The following is a 25,211-nucleotide window of genomic DNA, read 5'->3' as shown; positions in this document are numbered from 1 at the left end:
GGGGGGCGGGGATGGGATCTGTGGGGCGGGGTTTGGGATTCGGGATCTATGGGGCAGAGGGGGGATCCCTCAAAATTCCCACAAAAATCCCCAAATTTCCCAAAAACTCCAAATTTCCCCCCCAAAAAATTCCAATTTTTTTCCTCGAAAAAATTCCCAAAATTTTCCCCCAGAATTCCCAAAATTTCCCAATTTTTCCCAATTTTTCCCCATTTTCCCCAATTTTTCCCCATTTTTCCCAATTTTTTCCCAGTTTTTCCCCATTTTTCCCCATTTTTCCCAATTTTTTTTAATATTCCGAAAGTTTCCCACAGAATCCTCAAAAAATTCCCCCAAAATTCCCCAAAATTTTCCACAAAAATTCCCAAATCTTTCAAATCCCCCCAAATGTTCCCAATTTTTTTCCCACTTTTCCCAAATTTTGGGGCTTTTCCCCCAAATTTTCCCCAAAAATCCCCCTAAAAACGACCCCAAACCATCAAAAAATCCCAAAATTTTCCCGATTTTCCCGCAAAATCCCCTAAAAATTCCCCCCAAAATCCCCAAATTCCCAATTTTCACCCCAAATCTCCCAAAATTTCCCCAAAATTTTCTCCCAGATTTCCCAAATCCTCCATTTCCCCCCCAGAATTCCCCTAAAAACGACCCCAAAAATCCCAATTTTCCCCCAAATTCTCAAATTTTCACCCCAAATTTCCCCAAATTTCGGGGTTTTTCCCCCAAAACTTTCCGACCTCAAGGGCCACCAATGGGCGCTCTGCAGGGAGAGAATTTGGCAGATTTTGGGAAAATTTGGGGGCATTTTGGGGAGTTTTGAAGGAATTTTGGGAGAATTTTGAGGATTTGGGGTCATTTCGGGGCAAATTTGGGGGAATTTTTGGGGCAATTTGGGAGAGTTTGGGGGAAATTTCGGGTAATTTGGAAAAAATTGGGGGAATTTTGGGGATTTTGGGAAAATTCAGGGGATTTGGGGGGAAATTTTGGGGGATTTTGGGAGGAATTTGGGAAAAAAATTGGGACTTTTTGGGGGAAATTTGGCGGTATTTTTCCGGAAATTTCGGGGTTATTTGGGGGAATTTTGGGAAAATTTGGGAATTTCAGGGGGAAATTCGGGGGATTCGGAGGAATTTGGAGAAGGAATGGTGAAATCCTGGGAATTTTTGGACCATTTTGGGTCATATCGGGAGAAATTTTGGGTGATTTCAGAGGGAAATTTTGGGTGATTTGGGAGGGAAATTTTGAGAAATTTGGGAGGGCAATTTTGAGAAATTTGGGGGGATTTTTGCAATTTTTGTAGAAATTTTGGGATTTTTTTTAGATTTTGGTGAAATTTTGGAGAATTTGGAAGATTTCTGAAAAAATTTTGAAAATTTTGGGGAATTTGGGGGGATTTTTGACAAAATTTTGGGAATTTTTTTTGGATTTTGGTAAAATTTGGGGAATTTTTGAGGAAATTTTGGGAATTTTTGTGGGCTGTTTTTGGGAGAATTTTGGTCGATTTTGGGGGGATTTGGGGACAATTTTGGGAGAGATATTTGAGGAATTTTGAAGAATTTTGGGGGATTTTTGAAGAAATTTTGGGAATTTTGGGGGGGATTTTGGTAAAATTTGGTAATTTTTTGGGACTTTTGAGGAAATTTTGGGAATTTTTTTAGATTTTTTTGGGAAATTTGAGGGGAATTTTGGGGATTTTTGGGGAAATTTGGGGCAGATTTTTTTGGGGGGAAATTCGGGACCATTTTGGGGTCATTTGGGGCCTCGGTGTATCCCGTCATTCCCCGCGGCGCCGCTTTGCGCCTCGGTGTATCCCATCGGGCCCCGCGCTTCTTTGCGCCTCGGTGTATCCCGTCATGCCCTGAGGCGCTTTGCGCCTTGGTGTATCCCGTCATGCCCTGCGGTGCCGCTCTGCGCCTCGGTGTATCCCGTCATTCCCCCGGCGCCGCTTTGCGCCTCGGTGTATCCCATCATGCTCCGCGCCGCTTTGCGCCTCGGTGTATCCCGTCATGCCCCACGGCGCCGCTTTGCGCCTCGGTGTATCCCGTCATGCCCCGTGGTGCCGCTCTGCGCCTCGGTGTATCCCGTCATGGGTTATACTGGTTTGTACTGGTTTGGGGGTTTTCCTTACTGGTTTGTACTGGGACAGGGTTTAGGGGTCACTGGGATGAAGTGGGATGAACTGGGAAGGGATTTGGGGTGACTGGTTTGTACTGGTTTATACTGGTTTGGGGTTTTTCTTTACTGGTTTGTACTGGTTTGTACTGGGAGGGGGTTTGGGGGTTTTTTGGGATTTTTGGGGAGAATTTTGGGGATTTTGGGGCATCAAGAATCCCAATTTTCAGTCGGAATTTTGGGTGAATTTGGGGGATTTTGGGGCTTTAAAAATCCAAATTTTTAGTGGGAATTTTGGGGTGAATTTGGGGGGTTTTGGGACTTCAAAAATTCCAATTTTTGGGTGAATTTTGGGGATTTTGGGGCTCCTAAAAATTCCAATTTTTAGTGGGAATTTTGGGGTCATTTTTGGGGATTTGGGGCCTCCAAAAATCTCAATTTTAGTGAGAATTTTGGGGGATTTTGGGTGGGAATTTTGGGGTGAATTTGGGTAATTTTGGGGCTTCAAAAATCCCATTTTTCAATCAGAATTTTGGGGTCATTTTTTGGGATTTTGGGGCTCTGAAATCCTGATTTTTGGGGCGAAAATTTGGGTCATTTTTTGGGATTTTGGGGCTCTGAAATCCCGATTTTTAATGGGAATTTTTGGGGTCATTTTTGGGGCATTTTGGGTGAATTTTGGGGGATTTTGGGGCTCTAAAAGTTCCAATTTTTAGTGGGAATTTTGGGGTGAATTTAGGGGATTTTGGGTGGAAGTTTTGGGGTGAATTTAGGGGATTTTGGGACTTTAAAAATTCCAAATTCTGGGTGAATTTTTGGGATTTTTGGGGCTCTAAAAATTGCAATTTTTGGTGGGAATTTTGGGGTTTTTTTGAGGGATTGTAGGTGGGAATTTTGGGGGGAATTTTGGGGATTTTGGGGCTTTAAAAATTCCCACTTTCAGCAGGAAATTTTGGGGTGAATTTTGGGGATTTTTGGGGCTCTAAAAAATCTCAATTTTAGTGGGAAATCTGAGTGGGATTTTTGGGGTGAATTTAAGGGATTTTGGGGATTAAAAAATCTTAGTTTTCAGTCGGGATTTTGGGGTCATTTTTTGGGATTTTGGGGCTCTGAAATCTCGATTTTTAGTGGGAATTTTTGGGGTCATTTTTGGGGCATTTTGGGTGAATTTTTGGGGATTTTGGGGCTCTGAAAATCCCAATTTTTAGTGGGAATTTTGGGTTTTAATGGGGGGATTTTGGGTGGGAATTTTGGGGTGAACTTGGGGGATTTTGGGGCTTCTAAAAATCCCATTTTTCAGTCGGAATTTTGGGGTCATTTTTTGGGATTTGGGGGCTCTGAAATCCTGATTTTTAATGGGAATTTTTGGGGTCATTTTGGGGTCATTTTGGGTGACTTTTGGGGGATTTTGGGGCTCTAAATGTTCCAATTTTTAGTGGGGATTTTGGGGTTTTTTGGAGGGATTTGGGGGCTCTGAAAATCCCAATTTTTGAGGGAAATTTTGGGGTGAATGTTGGGTATTTGGGTGCTTTAAAAATCCAAATTTTTAGTGGGAATTTTTGGAGTAAATTTTTGGGATTTTGGGTGGAAATTTTGGGGTGAATTTTGGGGATTTTGAGGCTTCAAAAATTCGAATTTTTGGGTGAATTTTTGGGATTCTTGGGGCTCTAAAAATCCCAATTTTGGGGGTGAATTTTGGGGTAAATTTGAGGGATTTTGAGGCTTAAAAAATTTCAGTTTTCAGTGGAAATTTTGGGGTCATTTTTTGGGATATTGGGTGGAAATTCTGGGGTGAATTTTTGGGATTTTTGGGGCTCTAAAAATTCCAAATTTGGAGGGGGAATTTTGGGGTGATTTTTGGCATTTTGGGTGGAAATTTTGGGGTGAATTTGGGGGATTTTGAGGCTTCTAAAAATCCCATTTTTCAGTCGGGATTTTCGGGTCATTTTCTGGGATTTTGGGGCTCTGAAATCCCGATTTTTAATGGGAATTTTTGGGGTCGTTTTTGGGGCATTATGGGTGAGTTTTGGGGGATTTTGGGGCTCTAAAAGTTCCAATTTTTAGAGGGGATTTTGGGGTTTTTTGGGGGGATTTGGGGTGGGAATTTTGGGGTGAATTTTTAGGGATTTTGGGGCTCTGAAAATCCCAATTTTTGAGGGAATTTTGGGGTAAATTTTGGGGGATTTAGGGGCTTTAAAAATCCAAATTTTTAGTGGGAATTTTGGAGTAAATTTTTGGAATTTTGGGTGGAAATTTTGGGGTGAATTTTGGGGATTTTGGGGCTTTAAAAATTCCAATTTTTGGGTGAATTTTTGGGACTTTTGGGGCTCTAAAAATCCCAATTTTTGGGGGGAATTTTGGGGTAAATTTGAGGGATTTTGAGGCTTAAAAAATTTCAGTTTTCAGTGGAAATTTTGGGGTCATTTTTAGGGATTTTGGGTGGAAATTTTGGGGTGAATTTAGGGGATTTTTGGGCTTTAAAAATCTCAGTTTTGGGGGGGAATTTTGGAGTAAATTTTTGGGATTTTGGGTGGAAATTTTGGGCTGAATTTAGGGGATTTTTGGGCTTTAAAAATCTCAATTTTTGGTGGAGAAATTTTAGAGTAAATTTTTGGGATTTTGGGTGGAAATTTTGGGGTGAATTTAGGGGATTTTGGGGCTTTAAAAATTCCAAATTTTTGGTGACTTTAGGCGATTTGGGGGCTTTAAAAATTCCAATTTTTAGTGGGAATTTTGGGGTTTTTTGAGGGATTTTAGGTGGGAATTTTGGGGTGAATTTGGGGGATTTTGGGGCTTTAAAAATCTCAGTTGTGGGGGGTGAATTTTTGGGATTTTGGGGCTTTAAAAATTCCCACTTTAAGCAGGAAATTTTGGAGTGAATTCTGGGGATTTTTGGGCTCTAAAAATTTCAATTTTAATGGGAATTTTGGGGGATTTTGGGTGGGAATTTTGGGGTGAATTTGGGGGATTTGGGGGCTTAAAAACATCTCAGTTTTCAGTCGGGATTTTGGGGTCATGTTCTGGGATTTTGGGGCTCTGAAATCCCGATTTTTAGTGGGAATCTTTGGGGTCATTTTTGGGGCATTTTGGGTGAATTTTGGGGGATTTTGGGGCTCTAAAAGTTCCTATTTTTAGTGGGAATTTTGGGGTGATTTTTGGCATTTTGGGGGGAAATTTTGGGGTGAATTTTTAGGGATTTTGGGGCTCTAAAAATCCCAATTTTTAGTGGGAATTTTGGGGTGAATTTTTGGGATTTTGGGTGGAAATTTTGGGGTGAATTTAGGGGATTTTGGGGCTTTAAAATTTTGTCCTGGGTTGAAGTATATTCTATCACCATCTTCATGAACTGTTGAAACCAGGTGAGGCAGTGCTCCCTGCCTCCTCCACTCTGGCTTATCTTCTGTTAATGGCCCATCAGCACCTTTGCTACACAGCTCACAGATAACCCCCTCCTGGACTACCTCCTGTTAATGGGCCCATCAGGCCTTATCACATGACTCACCATCCCATTGTGAGATGCTCCGCCCAGAGGGAGGAACCAAGCATTCCAGCCTGGATATAAGCTGAGACTCTGAACACCAGAGGGGCGCTTACCCACTGGATTCCCAGAGGACCCGAGCTACCAGACCTTTCTACAGGATCACTGCTTCAGGAAGACCACCTCATCTGGACTGCTTCCATCACTCCGCTCAGGTTGTATTCTGACTCTGTCAGTGGTCTTTTGTATTATTGCATCTATTTTAGTTTACTTTCTTTCCTTTTTTTTTTCCTATTAAATTGTATCTCTGACTTGGAGCCTCTCATTTGTTTTGCTTCCAAACCACTACACATGGAGAAGAAAAAGCCCATTTTAGTTATTAATACAGTTGTTCACGTTCCATCACAATCAGAAGACAGCATAATTAACTATTAGCATATTATTTGAGAATCAAAGCTTCCAGCCAGAAAAACTGTCTGTCAAGAGATGTCAGTAAGAAGAGGCAGCCATAGTACGGAGACCACACAGTTCCTCGTGCCCACACGTTCCCAGTGCACGATGCAAGTAATCATCAAAAGCACAACTGAGACAGAATACAGTAATAGAAGGTTAACGACTTACACCATTTGCACCATAAGAATGCAGTAAGAGGAGGGAGCTCAGGCAAATACAGTTACAAAGTAGGTTGAAAAGCAGCTCGTCTTACTAATCAGAACAGCATTGAGCGGTACGATGTGCAGAATTCAGAGACAACGTAAGAAAAATATTATCTAGCAAATAATATATGCCTGTGGTTAAAGATCGAAATTATGACACCCATTCCTGGTTTTGCCAGCTCTCCTGTGAAATTGTGAGGAGGCTCCACTTCTCCGTCATTAAAATGGGGATCACAGGAAGTTCTTGTTACTTGGAATGCTAAAGTTTACTTAAACTTTCAAATTCTACGTATAGGATACTGCAGAAGGAGTGTTTTCAGTTTTATTTAAGTCTTGAATTTTAAGCACAGTGGAAATGAAGGAAAACACAGTTAAGTTAAACTCTGGTGCTTATTTGTCCCTGGACCTTTTGGATAAAAGTCCCTCTGGACTAAAAATCTGAGGAAAACTAGTAACAGCAGGGAAAGTCAATTGCATTCATAAGTAGAAATGAAAGCTATGTAAGGTGAAGAAACTCGTGTGGCATGCGTCAATGGAACTAGTCCTAGTTATTAGTTACTAGTCGCGGCGAACAGGCGCTTTCTCGCTTCCCAGGCTAGGAGACGCACTTTCCGTGCTGCAGAAGCTTCTCTGCTTGTGGAGAGCTCAGAAACGGCGCCCAGCCGCTGTTCCCAGCCTGCTTGCAGCGTTGAACCACTGACTGCACTAGGCGCAGAGAACAGGCGCTTTCTCGCTTCCCAGGCTAAGAGAAGCACTTTTCGTGCTGCAGAAGCTTCTCTGTTTGTGGAGAGAACCAGTCCACCAGGCCATTGCTATTCCAATTTAAACATTCAGTTCCACTCTCTGCCGTGCTCCAGATACCCCTATATGTTACTCCAGTGTCTTTGTAGCATTTAACTTCAGTATCTGAAAACAAGGTAAGATCTGAAAATCTAAGGACAGCATACCAATTCTTTTCCCTGACAGTTTCCCCAGTCTCTGCCCTGTTTAAACTTGGCTCTCAAATGTCTTGTCTAGTAAGTCAGTGAAAATGCCCTGTCAGGCAGTCTGTAAGTGTATATGAAGGTCTTCAGTTACAAAATTTAGAGTTTTATTAAGAGACACCTAGAACAACCAAGATGTGCTTAAAAGTTCTTTGTAGTATTAGCTTTAGAATAAAAAAAGACAACTTACTAGAGAGCCTAGCCTACAGCAGGAGCTTCTGGGTATCTCATCCTTGTGTACTGCATAGCTAACCCCAACAGCATTGTTCACAGCAGTTGATGCGGTATACTCACCTATTTCACACTGCTTCCCTGAGAAACCTTGGTGGCACTGGCAGATGAAGAGCTGTGGGGAATAATATGCCTGTGAACACTGGCCCCCATTGTGGCATTTATTTCTGGTGCAGGCTGTGGAATAAGCAAAAGCCAGGAAATACTGTTAGATTTCACAGAAGCAAGAAGCTGGAAATGTATATACACCTTTCATTTTCCTGTCAGTCTCTTTCAGCCTGTTCTGTTTTTCCCTACCCACCTGTTATTGCCATGTGCTTACAGCCTTTTTGTGTAGCGCTTCAATTTTTTCTCTTTCATTCTCTCCACATATTCTGTCAGACTTTCTCAGCTCCATGCCCACTCCCACTTAGTCCCGCCCATGACAGTGTATACTGGTATTTTCTTTTCTATCATCTTCTATTCCCAGACAAATTTTCTGTGCAGTAACTCTGGCCCTGACAGTGGATGATTAGATGGACAAGCTCTCACCATTTCCTTTTTCTTTGTCATACTTACCTCTGACAGGCACAGTGTGGCAGTGACTCCAACCACTGCCACACCTACAGTATTCGATTCTGCTCCCTGAAAGCCTCAGCCAGGTCCCCCTGTATTGGTAAATTTCTGCAGATGAATTATCTGTGCAAATGGCTGTAATCGGAGAAAGGAAATGCTCTTTTAGTTCAGGGAAAAGACCTGGCTGAGCAAAAGGACTCCCTTCTATTTCCAGGAGAAAAGCATCTGTGATGGGAGCATCTGTCTAATGGGTTGCCCTTTTTCCTTCTCAGACCACAACTGTCCCATCTCTCTCGCTGCTGTGCTGCCAAATGTACTGTTCCACTATTGACTCGTCTCTCTTTCTTTCAAGAAGAGCAGAGGGAGGGGAAAACTTTGTTGTGGATGGTATTAACGCTCTGGTATTTTGCCTTCTGAATCTCTCATCCACATAACCATGACAAAAAGCTCTCAGGCTCTGTTTCCTCAGCATGATTTGCTTTCCCCTCCCATGTTCATAATGCTCCAGCTAACATGGTTTTAGTTAGCCTGGCTTACCTCTAGATCTGGCTCCTCGTTTGAAACGCATGTGTAAGCCCTGCAAGCAAAGAAGGTTAATTCTGTGAGTAACTGCTCTCTTAAAAAAGATGAGAGAACAAGTACCTTCAAAGAGTCAGTCCTTTTCTTAAGGGCATGTAAATCAGGAAGCTCTGAGGAATTGTCTGCCCTCTTGTCAGACAGTACAGTGAAAAGTGCCTCTAGTACCTCGGTATGGGTTCCTAAGAATTGTAAATCATTTTGTTCCACAGATTACCAGGTGATTGCTTGTCATCTGAGTGAGGTGAATTTGGGATATGCTGTACTCACATTGTGTGTGAAGTCATTATGTGTTCTTGGGGTGTTGCAAATGTTAACTAAAGCTTGCCAGCTTTCTGCTATTTGAAGGAGGTTCAAGCAAATAATTTCCAAGGTAGGTACAGTCAACAAGCAGTTACTTTTGCTCACTGACATGCAGTTTCCCCAGGAGACTTTGTAGCTTGATTATCTTTAAGAGATATGTCTCTTGCAGCCAGTTAAATGAAATATTTTGGATAAAGTTTAATGGAGGAAACCAATTTAGAAAGCTTCTTTGATTAGGCCACAAGAGAAAGAAGATAAGAAGGAGGAAAGGTGGGATAGCAGTTTTTTGAGAAAGGGAGTAAACATTCTGGAATTGTGTAGCATTTACTCAAGCTGTGTGTGATGTGAGGCTTAAAGTGAGGGGACAAGGGAACCACTGACATGCAGTTTTAAGTGAGAATAGTGATGAAGATGATGACCATAGAAAACGGAAGGCTGGTTACAATGGAGTTCTTATTAACAGTGAAAGGTGACAGTGAACAGATACACCAAGAATACCCGGAGAAGACTTGTTTACTTGCAAGTCTTGAAATGAAAACGAGCCAGGATAACACATAACACATCCACAATGATAGACTACTTTGTAACATTTTTCTTCCTCTGGTTTGTAGTGAGCTAAGCAGATTCTCATTCTGCCTGATGCAGACAGCTGCAGCCAATGGCAAAGAAATGCTGCTGAAAATACAGGAAGATGGCAAGAGAATTATTTGATGCATTAGCCTCTTACCTGGCACTGGGCAGTCATGATTGCTCCTACCAGCACAAGGAGACATGGGAGCTTGCCTTCCATTCTGAGTGTTTTTCACATCAGCTCTAAATATCAAATTATCTATAGAGACAAAAAATAGGATGCTGAACAAAGGAAGTTTACAGTGTGAATGCAGTTCAAGGTGTAACTTTAAATAAAAGTTTTAAATGATGAGAATTCTTTTTATACATTTTTTCAACCCATCACTTCTCAGCTGTCTGGTCTAACTGTCCTGGTCTTCCTAGGGAGACTGCCAGGCTGGATCCAGATGTGCTTTTACTCGATAAACTTAGAAACTTGATAAGCTAAAGCGCACTCATTTACATCTGGAGGAAACTGAGAGAGTGCTTCCTGGGGAATAATACAGAAGTAAATTCCAAGTACTTTTTCCCTAAATTGTAGGATGCCAACAGTAGTACCATGTGCACTATTACAGAGATGGGCTTATCTGATGATGCAGTGTAATGGTGATTTAAACGCGTTAATTGAGATTCTGATTACTGACACCTACGTAAGAGATCTCTTGCAGAGGGTCTGCTGAAGGGTCAGTTTGTGTTAACAGTGGTTTAAGAGGATCTGCATTTCTTGTAGACTGCTACTTTGGGTGAGAGTGAAGATTCTCTCTTGTGTAGAGAATGTGTAGGCAAAATGATTTTGCTTGATGATAGGTGAGGACTTATTTTCAATATTTCTACTGATCCTTCCCAACTAAGCCTTTAGTTTTTACTAGTATCATACGCCTTTGCTAAAAAGGCAGAGTTATGGCAATGGTCTGGCAGGCTAGCTTTTTTCTGATAGCCTCATTTATTTGTTGCAGCATCTTTCTGTATGTCACTTCTATGCAGTCACAACTATACATTATTCCCTCTAATCTCTTCTGCAGCTTTACACTTCAAAGCCCTCTTCAATCCACCAAGAAGAGTTTCTGCTTTCTCCAAATCGATTTACATAGTCTGACTCGTCTATCAGTACTCTTGGGAGAGAACCTTCATTGATCCCTAGTGGAAGATTGTAAGGTGTCATGTAGATGTGGTGGACCCTGCCTGCTTTGAACAAGTCCTGCACCACAAGTCCATTTTCTCTCTTCCTTTTAAAATATAACACCTCCTATACAAACCAAGAGCTGGGAGCAAGATAAAGTAGCAGGCACAAGATACAGGCAAGAAGATAGATTTTAATGTCCAGTCTCTAGGATTGCCCTGAAGTTCCAAATACTTGAAATAATATTCAGGCACCGTTGCCCACACTATCACCTTTTTATCATCTATGTTATATGCAGAAAGCTAACTCAATTATTTGAAAAAACTACTACTTCCAGAAATCATGAGCTCAGACTCTGTTTATATAAAGCCAAAGAAGGCAGCTGAATAACAGCTGGTGAAACTGGAGTATGATAGATGAGTCATAAATTTGGATTCAGGGCTAATATGGAGAAAGACTCTGGGTTTTTAGTAGTCTTGTCATTGGGGCTTTTTTGTTTGTCTGTTTGTTTGTTTGTTTGTTTTAAAATTTGTTCAAAGGAAAGGTATAAATAATCCAGTTTCTGAAGCAGAACCAGAAGTACAGCAGGATAATTTAGGATGTGATTTCTCATCATTAGGCTGCAAAAAGAAGGGACTTAAGTTGCAAGTCAGACTGAAAAGATTCACAAGAACATCTTCCGAGAACCTTAATTACTCCATGCTTTATCTTTAGGTCACATCTTGACGATAAAATCCTTAAAATTCGGAGCATCTCTCAGTGACTTGTATTGGTCCATAGATTTCACAAGACACTTTTTATATACTTTCAAGTCATTTTTCACCTCTTAGGAAACACTGCATAGTGAGCCTTTTTAAAAAAAAGTGGTACAAGCGATTCCCAAATGGACATTAACTTCAATTGCATCTGAACTAAACCAGCAGCGTTCCCAAAGCCGAAGTGAATGATCTGAACCGCTGTCCAGTCGGTTGGTTTCTGCTGTAACCCTGTGTTATAGTATCCTTACTCCCCGCAGCTGTGGCTCATTATTACAGCTATGCAGGCTTGTGTTCTGAATCCCACAGTGGCAATGTTTTAACTTGCTAATTGTTGGTATCACTGGTGATCTTTGTTGTTATCTGTAGAGAAGGCTTGAAGTTCTTAAAACTGTTAGAAACAAGATTCCGGTAGCTAAGACGCTTTCAAAGAAAGCTTTGTTCAGTGAAACTACTTAGATCTGAGTTGAGCTGCCTGGTTAGAATTTCTGCCTGGGAAGCTCGGTAAAGAACTTTTGAGATCTTATTTCTGAGGTATCTGCTAAGATGCCCCCAAAACAAGGCAACACCAGTGATTTTTTTTTTCCCCCCTGGCCTAACTGATATCTTGGAAGAAATCTTAGCTACCTGAAACCAGCAGGAAACTGCAGACCATTTTCAGGGGGTAGTTGAATGTCTTTTTATTTTTTCTTTGCCTGGAAGACTGATATGAGGAGTCTCTATTTTAAAAGCACCTGCATGGCTTAATCAAGTTTATCTCATATATTCATCTGTACAAGTAGATTCTAGCCTTACACAGCATGTGTTTATACTGCAAATGCTGTAGATAGTCTCTCTAAAGTTTTTTTGCATCAGATGCCACACCCTGCCTTCCATGGATTTCTGTTGCCCCTCTTCAGGCTATCTTAGCTTATAATGCTGCAGCCTTTCCCCCACCTCTCCCCAGCTCCCCGTGGGATACCTGTCCATCCACTGATGGCTGCTGTCCCACTATGCATGGAAAACTGGTAACAGATGTTACCCTATGTTTATTTTCAGTTTTGGGAAGGTACAACTTAAGCCAGCCAATTGGAATGTCTTGAATGATAAGCCTCGTCAAATTGGAATTTTATGTCTGTTTGAAAAGTGTATTTACAAAGCTCCAAGTAGAAACCTGCAAGCAATGCGCATCTGGCAGGGCTCTCATAAACACGTGCGCCTTCTGATCTCAGGCTGTACTTCCTTTACATCAAAAATACTAGACAATAAGTCAAAGACCTAGATGCAATGTTCTGCCATTTTGATTCTACACTTTCAAGTACATTAGGACATAACAATGTGCGATTCCCTACATTTGTCTCTTTTTGCTGAAGCATCATCAACGGGAATGCTTAAAATCCCACGTATTAACCTTATTATTACTAACAGCCTTTCTAAGCAGTAATGATGTGTGCATTATCTTACTAATGTGGAGTAAGACCTAAAAAAAGAGCTGTAACTTATCAAGTGTGAACAAAAAGTTCTTAATCATAAAATCATTTAGGTTGGAAAAGACCTTTATGAGCATTGAGTCCAACTTAAAACTAACATTGCCAAATCCACCAGACCATGTCCCTAAGTGTGACATCTATAGATGTAGATATTAAAAGTAGCTCTCCTTCCTCCCAATGACACAATGCATCCATTCCAACATACATTGTTTCTGAATCTATAGCACTAATAGCTTTCTTGGTGATGATCAGCTATCTTGACTTAGTTGAAGCAACTGACTGCCTTCTGGATAAAGTGTTTCTGCATCCCCTTTCTGAACTGAGCAGATGAATAGCACAATTGAACTATTTCTCCTTAAAAATATAACAAACAGACCTCTGTTTTGGGGGGAAAGAGCTAAAAACCCAAAAGGAAACAAAAGCAAGATGCTGTAGTCTTTTAGGACATTGGATGAAATGAGTATTTCAAAGTCTTTGTTTTTGGAGTCATTCTCGGTATTTCCTGTGGGTTTGGCCACATTTAAGGAGAAGCATATTTAGGGAGAACTGAAGATGACCCATCCTCCTCCTCCTCCCTGTCCCTCCATTATCATGCTTTGGAACCTGGAGTGAAAGGCATAGTCTGATCTCCTGGGAAGATCAGATAAATTCTCCTTTTGCAGCTAGTTCTCTGTGTCTCCTTACCTTACCATCAAGATATTGGTCAACAACTCTCCCTTTAAGTTCTTCTGCTAATGTCCTTTGTGCGGGGGACTCCTCCTTGCTTAACTGGTCAGAGCCCAAGGCTGTCAGCCCTCTCCCTGGAAAGCTTCAGCTTTCCTGAAACTACTGAAAGTTAGCAGCTTTACCCACACTATGAATCTCTTCAAAAACTGGAAGGCAATAGCTCAGTTAGTTAACTATCATGGTGCTTCAGTGGGATTTATTAAATAATAATATTTAATAGTACTTAATGACAATGCCAGTCATGTTGAAAACAGGAAATGCCAGTTTTGAAACAGGTGCAGAATAGTGCCTACCTTTTTGCTTCTTCTCTTCTGTATTCTCTTGATGATTTGCTTTCCAGACCAGGCTGGGTTTGTGTTTCCTGCGTCTCTGCTCTGATCTCTGTCCTACTTGTAGCGCCACTCGAGGGGGTGGAGACTCCCTGGGCCGTGGGGCGTGCTGTCCACATCCCACCCCTTCCCGAGCATCTAGGGGATGGTCCAGGCAGGCGGCTGGCTGGGGGGGAGCCTGTGAGGGACGGGAGGAAAGCTCCTTGCTGGCATGCTGCTGGATTTTACGGCCAGTTTGTTTTGTTCTCTCTCTTTTCCAGTCAGAGAGCAGATTCAGCCTTCGTAACAATTTTTTTTCCCCACTGAATACCTTACTGTTCAATGACAGAATAGTACTTGTCTCTTACAGTGAACTGTCCTGTCCCATTATGCTTCTGGGTGTGTGAGTGAATGAATGCACAGCTGTATTATTTTCTAATATAATCAGAAGTCTGCAGTATGTCGACTTAGTAGTAATAACGAGAAACTCCTGTTTCATGCACGAGTGTAGTGTGCTGTACTCCTAATTAAGATGTTTGGCAGAGAGGCCCTGACCCGCATGTAGAGCAAAGCATGCCCTGAACAGAGCCATGGGAGAAGAAACAGTCAGGGGAGCTTGCAAGTTAAATGAACAAAACTTCTAATGAACTTTAGATATAAATAAGGAACAGCATGTTGAGGACCAGAGCTAAATGTTCACTGATGCTACTCATCCTAGAAAACTGAGATCTACTCACTGGGGTGTGGTCACGAGGTATTCAGTTATCAAAGTGTGGCAGACAAATGCGATGATTAGTTTTAGAGCTGATCTTTGGGCACTGTTATGAAAACAGTCAGTGGTGCAATTGTTACAGCGATGAATGTGTCCTACCTACTTGGGACTGAGTCACTAGCAGTCAGGCTCCTGACAGAATTTAGTGTAAGGCATAAGAACTAGTATGTGAGTGACTTCATTTTCAGGAAGCAGCTGTATGGAGTCCTCCTTTGGAAAGCACGGCACTGGTTATTTTGCATAATGGTAAAGATGAAACACTGCGTACTCTATATGTTTAGCTCTTCTCTGCACGGAGATCTATGTCAAGATTATCAAATGTATTTCCCCAAGAGTCATGGTGCTGGTGATAACATTACTGCCATAAATCTGATTTAAGTGTAGCTGCATTTGACCCTATCCAGAAAGGACTTCCAGTTGCTGAGATTAAACACTGCTGAGTGAACAGGGGCTAATTTATTTTATTTTTAAAGATAACAGCCTAGATTAAAGATGTTAACAAACTAATGGCCGTGGGGGAAGATTTCAAAAATTATTTTTCTGACTTTTCACAGCTTAAGGACAACCATAATTGTCTACGGAGTGTGGTGCCATTTGTAGGGCTTAACATATTTTAGGAAAACCAGCAATAAAAGTGTCTGCTCTCTCAAGCACCACCTACTGGCTTTTCTCTAAGCTGATCCTCGGGATAATTTCAGCAAGACTGTTTAATGTCAGTGACGAAGTGTGACATCATGACATCCCACAGCCGCCCCATGTCACCCAGACGGGACCCTCTGTGCTCGGTGGCTTTGGCAGGTCCAGTGCAGGCGACTGGAGTTGCGGTAGGTCTTGGAGTGTATTTTCCATCCCTGTACCGTTGCGTGTCTTTGCAGTGGCATTAAAGCGCCTCACGCCAAGCCAGGCCAGGAGGAAGAACTATCCAAACCCGGTGTAATGCCCAGAAGAGCGCTTTGGTTCGGGCGGTGCGGCGGGAAACGCAAATGGCGCATCCCGGATTGGCAAGTTTGGGAGATGCTGTGGGAAGAAGACGGCAACTCTGCAATTTTACTTACGCAGCCCACGAGCTGTACTCTCCTGTCATTCCGAGCCCATGACTTCACGCGGTATGGCGGCCACGAAGATGGCGGCTCCTGCGCTCCTCGCCGGGGCGGCCGTGACCGGGCCCAGCGCCGGCCCCGCGCGGCCCCTTTAAGGGCGGGCGGGCGGGCAGTCGCGCCGGAGCCGGAAGCGCAGGTCCCGCGGAGCGGAGCCGGGCCCGCCGTGAGTCGCCCGCCCGCGCTGCAGGCGCTGACCTGCGGGCCCTGGGAGATGCGGGAGCGCCTCGGCACCGGCAGCTTCGGCAACGTCATCCGTTGGCACAACAAGGCAGGAGGCGGCCGGGCCCGCGGCGCCCCGACTCGGGACCCGCACTTAGCCCAGCCCTTGCCGCGTCCGCAGGAAACCGGCGAGCAGGCGGCCATCGAGCAGTGCCGGCAGGAGCTGAGCCCGCGCAGCCGCGAGCGCTGGGCGCTGGAAATACAGATCATGAAGAGGTGAGGCGGGGAGGCGGCGGCGCCGGGCCGAGCCCGGTGCCCGCTTGCGGCCGGGCCGGGCGGAGGGCTCGCTGCGCGGTGTGGCGGCAGTGCCCCGGGACGCTTGGCCAAGACGGCCCTGGAGCGCGGATCTGACGGGTGCGCTGAGGGAAATGGGGGGGAGAGGCTTTCGGCCGCCGGCCGCCAAGGATTTCTCTTCCGGGAGGTGCCCAGTCGGCTGCGGCGGCAAGTGCGTGGCAGTTCACGCCTAAGAAAGCTTCGCCTTGTGCTGTGTGAGACTCTTGGGTCTCACACTGCCGTCTTCGGCTCGTCTGCTGTGCCCTCAGCGCTACAACAACGCTGCTACCGAGAGCCGCCGCTTTGCCTGACTTAACGTCTGTGCTGCGGCAGTCCCTTGGGGTGTTGGATTAACATTTTCGGCTGCAGCAGTCTCATTGCAGTTTGGGTCTTTTCTGGACGGTAGCAACAGACTCCCTTGCACTCCTGTGCAGGGCTCATTGCTGTACCTTCTAGACAGATCTGTAATGCGTACATGTTGAAGAAACACACTGTCTTCCGTATGAAGTGCCAGGAGTTGAAATGAGTCTAGATCCGTGAAAGATGGAAACCTTTAGAATTCACTGACTCAATTTCTCAAAGCATTTGTGACCATGTTGGGCTTTGCGTGGTGACCACGAGCACATGAAAGCGTATAGCAGTTTCAGAACATCATGTATACTTGCCTAATTTTTGTTCTACAGACTGAACCAGCCCAATGTGGTGGCTGCCCGCGATGTCCCTGAAGGGATGCAGAAGCTCGCACCAAATGACTTGCCATTGTTGGCCATGGAGTACTGCCAAGGTGGAGACCTCCGCAAGGTGGGGCCCCTAGGATGGTAACCTAGGAATGGATCACCTTCTGATCTGATCCTAGGTTTTCTACTGAAGTTTTCCCTTCAAACCTTTGCTTTCATACCCTGATGTTTCCTATTTTTAGTCATGGCGTCAACAAGTGTTGGTGACTTGGTCCTTGGTATTATGTTCAGCTTTTGAAGACTTAAGTGCTTTGTATTTTTTTAGGTGCAAGTGACACTGTGAGGAGTTTGCACACAGAGAATGAGGGCAAGTGTAGGGGACGTGCAAGAGTATTTGAGTATGGCCAAGACCATTGTGGGGTAGGTGCATCTGTAGGCTGTACCCTTCCTGAAAGTGATTAACTCTTGTCTGTCATAGGAAGAGATAACACATGGTAGTTCTAATCCTAAGGCTTTTCTGACCTTTGCTATAATCTGCCCGTAGCTAAAACACAGACCTTAGGCCTCAGATTGGAGTTGATACTGTCAGGCAAAGAGGGATGGAACAAATAGAAGGATGAAAACGGGATGACAGTGACTTCTTTCATCTTCTTTCCCATGCAATTAAACCAAGGCACAAAGCTGTAATTGCTGCTACCGCAGGTCACAGTCCATAGAGTTTTGTGCTTCTGGAGAATTTAATTGCTGTTGCTGAAACTTTTTGCATCCCTGAGAATTTGTGGAACTCTGGAGTTCACTCGGGATAGAGAAGGGAAAGACTACATTCTGTGTTCCTTACTTGCAGTACCTGGACCAGCTGGAGAATTGCTGTGGCTTGCGGGAAGAAGTTATTCTTATCTTGTTATCTGACTTTGGTAAGTGGTGGCAGTACCTTCAGTTGTCTGAACTATGGAAACCCTTTTAGTCCTGAGTCCACTCTCCAAATATACAGTAGTGACCTTAGTGACTCCATTTCAGACTGACCTTTTATGATCTTGATCATCTCCCAAAAGTGTTGGGAGTCTGGGGAGGTTCTTGCCTACTGGAAGCTAGCCAGCATTACTACAGTTTACAGGAAGGATGTGAGGGAACATCCAGAGAGAGAACTCAATTTGTGTCCAGAGTTCTATGATGCTGACTTTACCCCTTACACTCAGTGTTTCATTGTATGTTTGATTGTACAAGGTCTGATGTGAAAGCCATGCTTATTACTAGATAGAATAGATGAATCCTTACTGAGCTCATGCTCGGTACTGTTACTTAACTCTAACAACTGGCTTTTTCTGTCTCAGCTTCTGCTCTCAGATACCTTCATGAGAACAGGATCACCCATAGAGACTTGAAGCCAGAGAACATTGTGCTGCAGCAAGGAGAGCAAAGGGTAAGCAGGAAGCAGTCGTCTCTACCTGCACAGACAAGTAAACTTACAAGGAACCTGCATGTGCTTCATGTAGTTACATGGTCCCTCTGCAAGAGCACTCAGCCCAGGATAACACCTGTCTCAGGTCACTGTCACATAGTATTCTGTGTGCAGCTGAGGTGAGACGTTGTATTAGACGTCTGTTAACACCTGACATTTTGACTTTCAACTATTAAGGAAAGAAGCAGACTGTACTGATTGACCAAAGATCGGAAGGAGCTAGAGGCGTAACTGCTAAGTGTGCTACAACACCTTCAAATTCATTGTGGTTTTAGAAATCTACAGTAGCCTCCCATTTCTGCTTCTATCTCTTCACTGGCACCTTTCCTGCATAGCTTTGAAGAGCCAGACCTTTTCTTTCTGCTGTATGATGTGCTTTTAACAGGACTTCAGTCTGGCATTCTTATTCTCTGTTGTGTGTTTCAGTTAATACACAAAATCATTGACCTTGGTTATGCTAAGGAGTTGGATCAGGGGAGCCTGTGCACATCCTTTGTTGGGACTCTGCAGTACTTGGTAAGAAAGGAATTCAGCTAGAAGAGCAGCTACTGCTTTCTAGTGGGATAGAATTAACTGTTACCAAGCTTTGGGCTGGGATTAGGTACTTGCACGGTATGGGGTGCGTTTGTGGTGCTGAAGCTAGCAAAGGTGACTGCTTTTTTGCTGACGCTGGGTTTTGCTGAGACTGGGTTTTGTGCTACCTGCATCTGTTATAAATAAGCAGGAGTGCCAGTAACCTATGCTACTCACTCCAGGAAGGTCTTAAAGCACGTGAGAGGCAGCGTTCAGTAATGTCTTTAATTATTTGTACAAATGTTAATGAGATGTTAAGGGATAGAGAAAGCTAAGAGCTTTCTGGCCAAAGCCATCTGGCTTTGTCTCACGCGTGTAAACTGTATCAGGCTCCAGAGCTGCTGGAACAGCAGAAGTATACGGTGACAGTGGATTCCTGGAGCTTTGGCACGCTTGCCTTTGAGTGCATTGCAGGCTTCCGACCATTCCTACCCAACTGGCAGCCAGTGCAATGGTGAGTGAACCGTGGCTGGGTGGTAAGTGGGCATGATGTGACTTTCTTGTTTTTAGGAAGCAGAAGTGTGGTCCCTTGATTCTGAGGATAATATCCCTATGTTTCTTGCCCTTTTGGAAAGTGACCCCTTTCACAGGGGCTTGACTCACCTGAGCAAGTTCAGCATTCCTGATACTTGCTCTATGGGATAAGGGCTGACTCCTGCAGGGCAGGTAACAGAAACCAAAGTGGCATCTGTATTATATGTCAAGAGTAGCTTTTAAGAGCCTACTAGCATGCAGGCTGGGAAAGGCGGGCAATTTTTTCACCATTGTACTCGCTTACATTAGGCATACAAAAGTGCGTCAGAAGAGTGAGCTGGATATTGTTGTTTCAGAAGACTTATCCGGAGAAGTCAAGTTTTCTAGCAGTTTGCCCTGCCCCAACAGTCTAAACAGGTGAGTACTAGAAATTGCTGTGCTGAGATAAACTGATTCTTCTGCAAAAGGACCAAGTTTGTGTTATATGCCTTACTGTGTTAATCTGTGAATACATTGAGTGCGTGACACAGGCAGTACTACTGTCGCTTGTCAGACTTGTGTAGTCTTGGTTTCTGCCTTCTAAACGCTGCGTTTGTGATGGGGAGAGGTGGAGCGCTGGAGGGAGAAGGAGGGGGGCAGTTTTGTCAGTCCTCCCACACAGAACAGGCCATATTGTTACTGCAAATGCCCTTTCACCTTTTCTGATCTCCTGGTTTTTGTTGCTCAGTGTTTTGTCTGGGAGGCTGGAGAAATGGCCGCAACTCATGTTAATGTGGCACCCACGTCAGAGAGGTACAGATCCTACCTATGGACCCAATGGGTGTTTCAAAGCATTGGATGACATTTTGAACTTGAAGGTAAGCAATATGTCTGTATTAGCCTAAAAAGTTTTCCAGAGAGCAGTTTCCTGAGCCTCTGAATCCTAGACTTAGGAGGAAGAGTGAGGCAGAAACTCATAGAACTGTCTCCTGACCGTTAGTGGCAGGTGCTTTCCTCTTGCTTCTTTGAGGACAAATACTCCCTGAGCTTGTTGGGAGTAGTGGAGAGCTTCTGTGCATGCTTGGTTCCATATTCTGAGAGAGGATTCTACAGGTATTTAACTGCCATGTGGCCTCTCTTCCACTTGATGGAGGACAAGAACTTTGCCATAATGTTAGGAAGTAGCTGTAAAGTGACTTCTTGATTCTGCCAAGTGCTTTGAACAGTTTCTTGGTGGTCATTTTTTAGGTCCCTCAATCTCTGCTCTAAGATGACCAATGTATCTTCAGCCTTTCTCATGCCACGCTACTCTTCTGGTAGTTGCTTCACGTTTTGAACATGGTTACGGGAACTGTGCACACCTACCCTGTGACAGAGGAAGAGACTCTGCAGAGTGTGAAGGCCAGGATTCAGTCAGATACAGGAATTCCAGAACAGGACCAGGAACTACTGCAGGAAGCAGGACTTGAATTGTTTTCTCAGAAGTTGGTCACTAAACATACAGCTGATGGCAAGGTGAGTCTCAGTATTCCCTTTCTTAAGTTTGAGTGAATCAGAAGTCACTGCACTCGCTTTGGGATCAGAGCACTCCCTGCTGTTGTGGCATGCTTTTGTCATGGTAACCTCACAGACCTAACAGCCACTGTAGCGTAGGCAGCCTGTTGCCTTTGGTGCTCTGTGTTTGGTTGAGGAGGACTCTTCTGTTTGTGGTGTTAGCAAGGCTTGCTCTTCCCAAGAAAACCTGGTTGGGTCTTTTGTCTTCTGCAGGTGAATGATACTGCAGCAGCAGACACAGACCTTCTCTTCCTCTTTGATAACAAGCAAGTTTCCTGAGGCTCAGGTGGCCTTGCGTCCTCATCCAGAAAGTGTTGGCTGCATCCGTAAGGACTCCTCTGGCATGAATATGAAGGGCGGGGCGGGGTCAGTGTTGAGAGGGGCGTCTGTGTTTTGTGGTCTGTATCGTGCACAAAGAGTAGAGGGAGCTTTTGCGTATTGGGACTGAAGAAGCAGGAAAATGGACTGTCATTCATTCAGTTTATCAGAATAACTAAAAAAGGGAGGTGTTTGATTTTGACATGCTAGGGGAGCTGCCCAGGGGTTATCCAGCTCTAGGCTTTGCAGGCAGTAGCATGCCCCTCAAAGGAGCAATGTTTTGGTCTGTTTTGTGATAACACACTATTCCTGCTTCACGCTGATATGTCCATTTCCCTTTCTCCCACCTCCTCTGTTTTCAGTTCAGGATCCAAAGAAGGATCTCCACTTTTTCCAGTTGCGGAAAGTGTGGGGTCAGATCTGGCACACGATGCGGATGCTGAAAGAGGACTGTAATCGGCTTCAGCAGGGGCAGCGAGCAGCCATGTACGGTGGCCGTTTCTCCACAATACTTATCTCTGTCTTTGTGCGCTGGTGGAAGGGAAGACAGAAATGGGACCCTGTTGGAATGGGAAAGCCCGTGATTGGAGCTGTATGCAATTCATGAAAAGTGGAGAGTTAGCCCTTTGGCACAACTGCATTTGTCCTCACCGCTGTCTCAAGTATCTGTTTTGGATGTAAATGAAAGCCTGGTGGATTTCTACTTTCAGAGGCTAATAGGACCTTCTTGTCCTTGCAGGATGAATCTGTTGCGTTACAATAGTACCCTCTGGAAGATGAAGGATTCTATGGCCTCCCTTTCTCAGCAGCTGGAAGCAAAGCTGGACTTCTTTAAAACAAGCATCCAAATTGACCTGGAAAAGTATAAAGAGCAGATTGAGTTTGGAATTAGTGAGTATAGCATCTGGCAAACGGGTCTTTTCATGACTCTTATCCTCACAAAAACACCTGCCTCCTTCTCTGTGAACCTGAGAAAGCCAGTCACTCTTCTTTGATTCCTCTAGCTTCTGAGAAGCTGCTGTTTGCCTGGAAAGAGATGGAGCAAGCTGTGGAACTTTGTGGGCGGGTATGTTTCTAAATCTAACTGCTAGTCATAAAGAGGTTTGTTTTTGTTATCTCTCCCCTCCTCCCCCTTTAGCTTCATTGTCCCTGCCTTAAATAGAAGCCCCTTGTATCTGCACTGATGTCAGATTTCACATTGCCTTGGTTTGTGTGGCACAATTTTTGTGCATTATTAGTACTACATGAAGCTCGTTCTGTTGTAAGGCTTAGGGGGAAACGGGAGATCTTGGCGAAGCCCCAGAAACGTCTTGGAATTTCCTTGAATTGAAACGACTTGTTTGTCTTTGGCCAAGGCTGCTGTTTGCATCTTGTTGGTTTGTTTAGAAATAAGAATGAGAAAGGAAGAACCAGTTTGAGTGTGAGTGGTAGTGTCTCTAGGTATGAGACTGTTGTGTTGCTTATGTTCTACCCTGCTTTCAGGAAGATGATGTGGAGCAGGTGGTGAAGAGGATGATGGCCCTGCAGACAGACACCGTGGACCTGCAGAGAAGCCCGCTAGGTCGTAAACAAGGAGGAACACTGGAGGATTTGTGAGTTGAACTACCTTGAGCTTCAGATGCAGGAGTGTTTCTGGCTAAGCTTACTCGCTAGAGGACAGTGAAAGGGCTGTTTCTTCCACCCAAATTGTGGGGGACTGGGAGCACTTTAACACTAAAGATGTTTTTTGACTCATCTGTCATTGTTCTGAAATGGCAGACAGGTATAGAAAAGATTTGAGTTCTCAAACTATTTGTTGCATGTTTTGGTTCTTTGGAAATCCTTTTCTTTCCTGCTTTTTTTCTTCTAGAGAAGAACAAGCCAGAGAGCTGTACCAAAGACTCAGAGAGAAGCCAAGAGGTAAAAGACGCTTTAGCTCAAGGTCAGCTTGCTTTGTGCGTAACTTTGGAGGTGTAGTAAGGATCATTGAGAAAACTATCTGACTTCTAGGCCTGCCCAGACACTAGCAGCACATGGGCTCTCCTGGATTGCCTTTTTTCGAGAGGGAAGTCAGGGAGTCAGTTTCACACTAGGCCAGCCTTCCTTTCTTGGTGCTTTGTGAGCTGTTCTCGAAACTCCTCTGGAGCTCTTCTCAGAGCAGGCTGTTGCCACAAGCAACAAACAACCTTTCTGGGTAGAAAGGATGAAAGACACGACTGTTCCTTTGATACAGTCCCAACTCTCCTTTTCAAGTTCTTTAAATTTTGAAGAAGGTGGCTAAAATTCAGTGTAATTCATCCCACTCAAACTCGCATATCCTGAACTTTGGCTGTTTCAGGATTAAAGCAGTAGTGGAAATGAGCGGCTAAGAATCTTCTCACTCTGTCCTATAAACCGACCTTTCTGTGTAATATTGGCTCTCATTCCAGATCAGAGGACAGGCGGTGACAGCCAGGAAATAGTACGACTGCTTCTACAGGCAATCCAGACCTTTGAAAAAAAAGTTTGAGTCATTTATGCTCAGCTCAGGTGAGCTTTGTACATTTTATTCAGAGTTGAGAGAAGGTATTTTCTCTTCCAGCAAGAGAAGGTTTAAAACTCATTGCATATGGCTATTGAGATCTTGCAGTGTTAACAGAAAATAATTAACTTCAGAACTGTTCTCCTACTGCAGTGGCCCATGTGTGATCTGATTAGTTTTTATTTTTTTAATAGTAAAACTGTAGTTTGCAAACAGAAGGCATTGGAATTGTTCCCCAGAGTGGAGAAAGTGATGAATCTGATGAGTGAAGATGAAGAAACAGTTGTTAGGCTTCAGGAGAAACGACAGAAAGAACTGTGGAACTTGCTGAAAATTGCTTGTGTAAGTAAAATAAGAACTCCCCTTTAACCTGAGAATATGGTTTGTAGCACAGGCTACTGAAACAATAGTAAATTGAGTGTATCCTATGGTTCTTTTCTTTATTTTGAATCAGTATGAAAGCCAAGTTCCAGGTTGCCTCATATTCCCGGCTGCTGAAAACTAGCGGGAACAATTGCACTCTGAATATTTTGTGTTTTCATCAGAGTAAAGTGCGTGGTCCTGTTACTGGCAGTCCAGAGAGCGTGAACACATCCCGTCTTGGTAGCTCAGGTCAACTGCTGCTGCAAGTCCCTTCTGGAACATTCAATTTATCAGAATCTGTAAGAAAAAGCTGAGGCAAAGTCTGGAGTTCTTCGGCTGCTAATGCCACCACTACAAAGCTAGGTTTCCTGCTTTGTGCAATAATGGCACACAGGGTTTCTCATATTTTACACTTTGTGTTCAGCTTGCATTGTCAGCAACCTTAGTTTACTTGGTAGTTAAGACTTCCTGGGGCTTTCAGATCTTCCATATGAAAATTTGGTATCATGTATGGCTTCACTTCCCCCAGCCTCAGTAACAAAAGTGGTTTTTGGTTTTCTTCCTTTAATCTGAGATGGTTGGGCTCGCTTGGAAGTACACTGCCAGCAAGAACTGTTGAAGTATTGTCATGTAAGGTCACAGTAGCTGAGCTGTGTCATTGAGACTGCTGCATGCGTAGTTCCGGCTTGCTTAAATGAACTGGGTTACCACTTGGAATGAAAGACCTTGGTTTTGTTTTTGCCTGTTGCCCCATCCTTAAGTTTATAGGCTTCTCAGCTTTTCCTCTAGCAACAGTGGTTCCACCTAATAAGAACCCAGTTCCATCTTGGAATACATTTCCTTTCCCCCATTTGGTAAATCAGGGGCTGCCACCAACTTTTCAAGTTGCAGTATGAATTACAAGCCTATGACCTGACTAACTTCAGTGTTCTGCAGCGTATCTGCCAGAAGTATTTCTTAATGATAGAGGCAGCATCTCTTTAAACTGCCACAGAAATTAATAGTGTAATAATTGCCCCTTTCAGTGAGGAGCTGCTGCTGGAATCTGGGAAACTTTGTAGCCAACTAGAAA

General features: G+C 43.9%; 1 protein-coding gene and 1 pseudogene across 2 annotated transcripts; one reads left to right on the top strand and one right to left on the bottom strand.

Annotated features, from left to right (window-relative positions):
* Nucleotides 1–6,864: 6,864 nt before the first annotated feature.
* Nucleotides 6,865–15,800, bottom strand: LOC136304227 (tissue-type plasminogen activator-like). Of its 2 annotated transcripts, XM_066207846.1 has the most exons (7): nt 15,706–15,800; nt 13,864–14,077; nt 9,619–9,720; nt 8,550–8,589; nt 8,016–8,147; nt 7,521–7,634; nt 6,865–7,149 (listed from the first exon to the last, which is right to left on the bottom strand). In XM_066207846.1, the coding sequence occupies exons 3-7, from the start codon at nt 9,679–9,681 to the stop codon at nt 6,986–6,988; spliced, it is 513 nt and encodes a 170-aa protein (XP_066063943.1). In that variant the 5' UTR covers nt 9,682–9,720; nt 13,864–14,077; nt 15,706–15,800; the 3' UTR covers nt 6,865–6,985. The 2 variants fall into 2 exon arrangements, with proteins under 2 accessions (XP_066063943.1, XP_066063944.1); XM_066207847.1 differs by lacking the exon at nt 13,864–14,077.
* On the top strand, nt 15,587–24,620 carry LOC136304221 (inhibitor of nuclear factor kappa-B kinase subunit beta-like; annotated as a pseudogene).
* The last annotated feature ends 591 nt before the right edge of the window (nt 24,621–25,211 follow it).

This window comes from Chamaea fasciata, unplaced genomic scaffold, assembly GCF_029207755.1.
Source record: "Chamaea fasciata isolate MVZ Bird 193981 ecotype frontalis unplaced genomic scaffold, bChaFas1.0.hap1 SCAF_58, whole genome shotgun sequence".
In the NCBI taxonomy this organism is placed as follows: Eukaryota; Metazoa; Chordata; class Aves; order Passeriformes; family Sylviidae; genus Chamaea; species Chamaea fasciata.
This window is presented reverse-complemented; position numbering and strand designations above follow the sequence as displayed.

What these genes read in the sequence shown, in the direction of transcription:
- LOC136304227 (XM_066207846.1), bottom strand. Translation starts at nt 9,681, where the DNA reads ATGGAAGGCAAGCTCCCATGTCTCCTTGTGCTGGTAGGAGCAATCATG. An exon ending in TCATGACTGCCCAGTGCCAG is followed by an intron (nt 8,590 to 9,618) that starts GTAAGAGGCTAA and finishes CTTTGCTTGCAG; the next exon opens with GGCTTACACATGCGTTTCAA. An exon ending in CCACACTGTGCCTGTCAGAG is followed by an intron (nt 7,635 to 8,015) that starts GTAAGTATGACA and finishes CTTATTCCACAG; the next exon opens with CCTGCACCAGAAATAAATGC.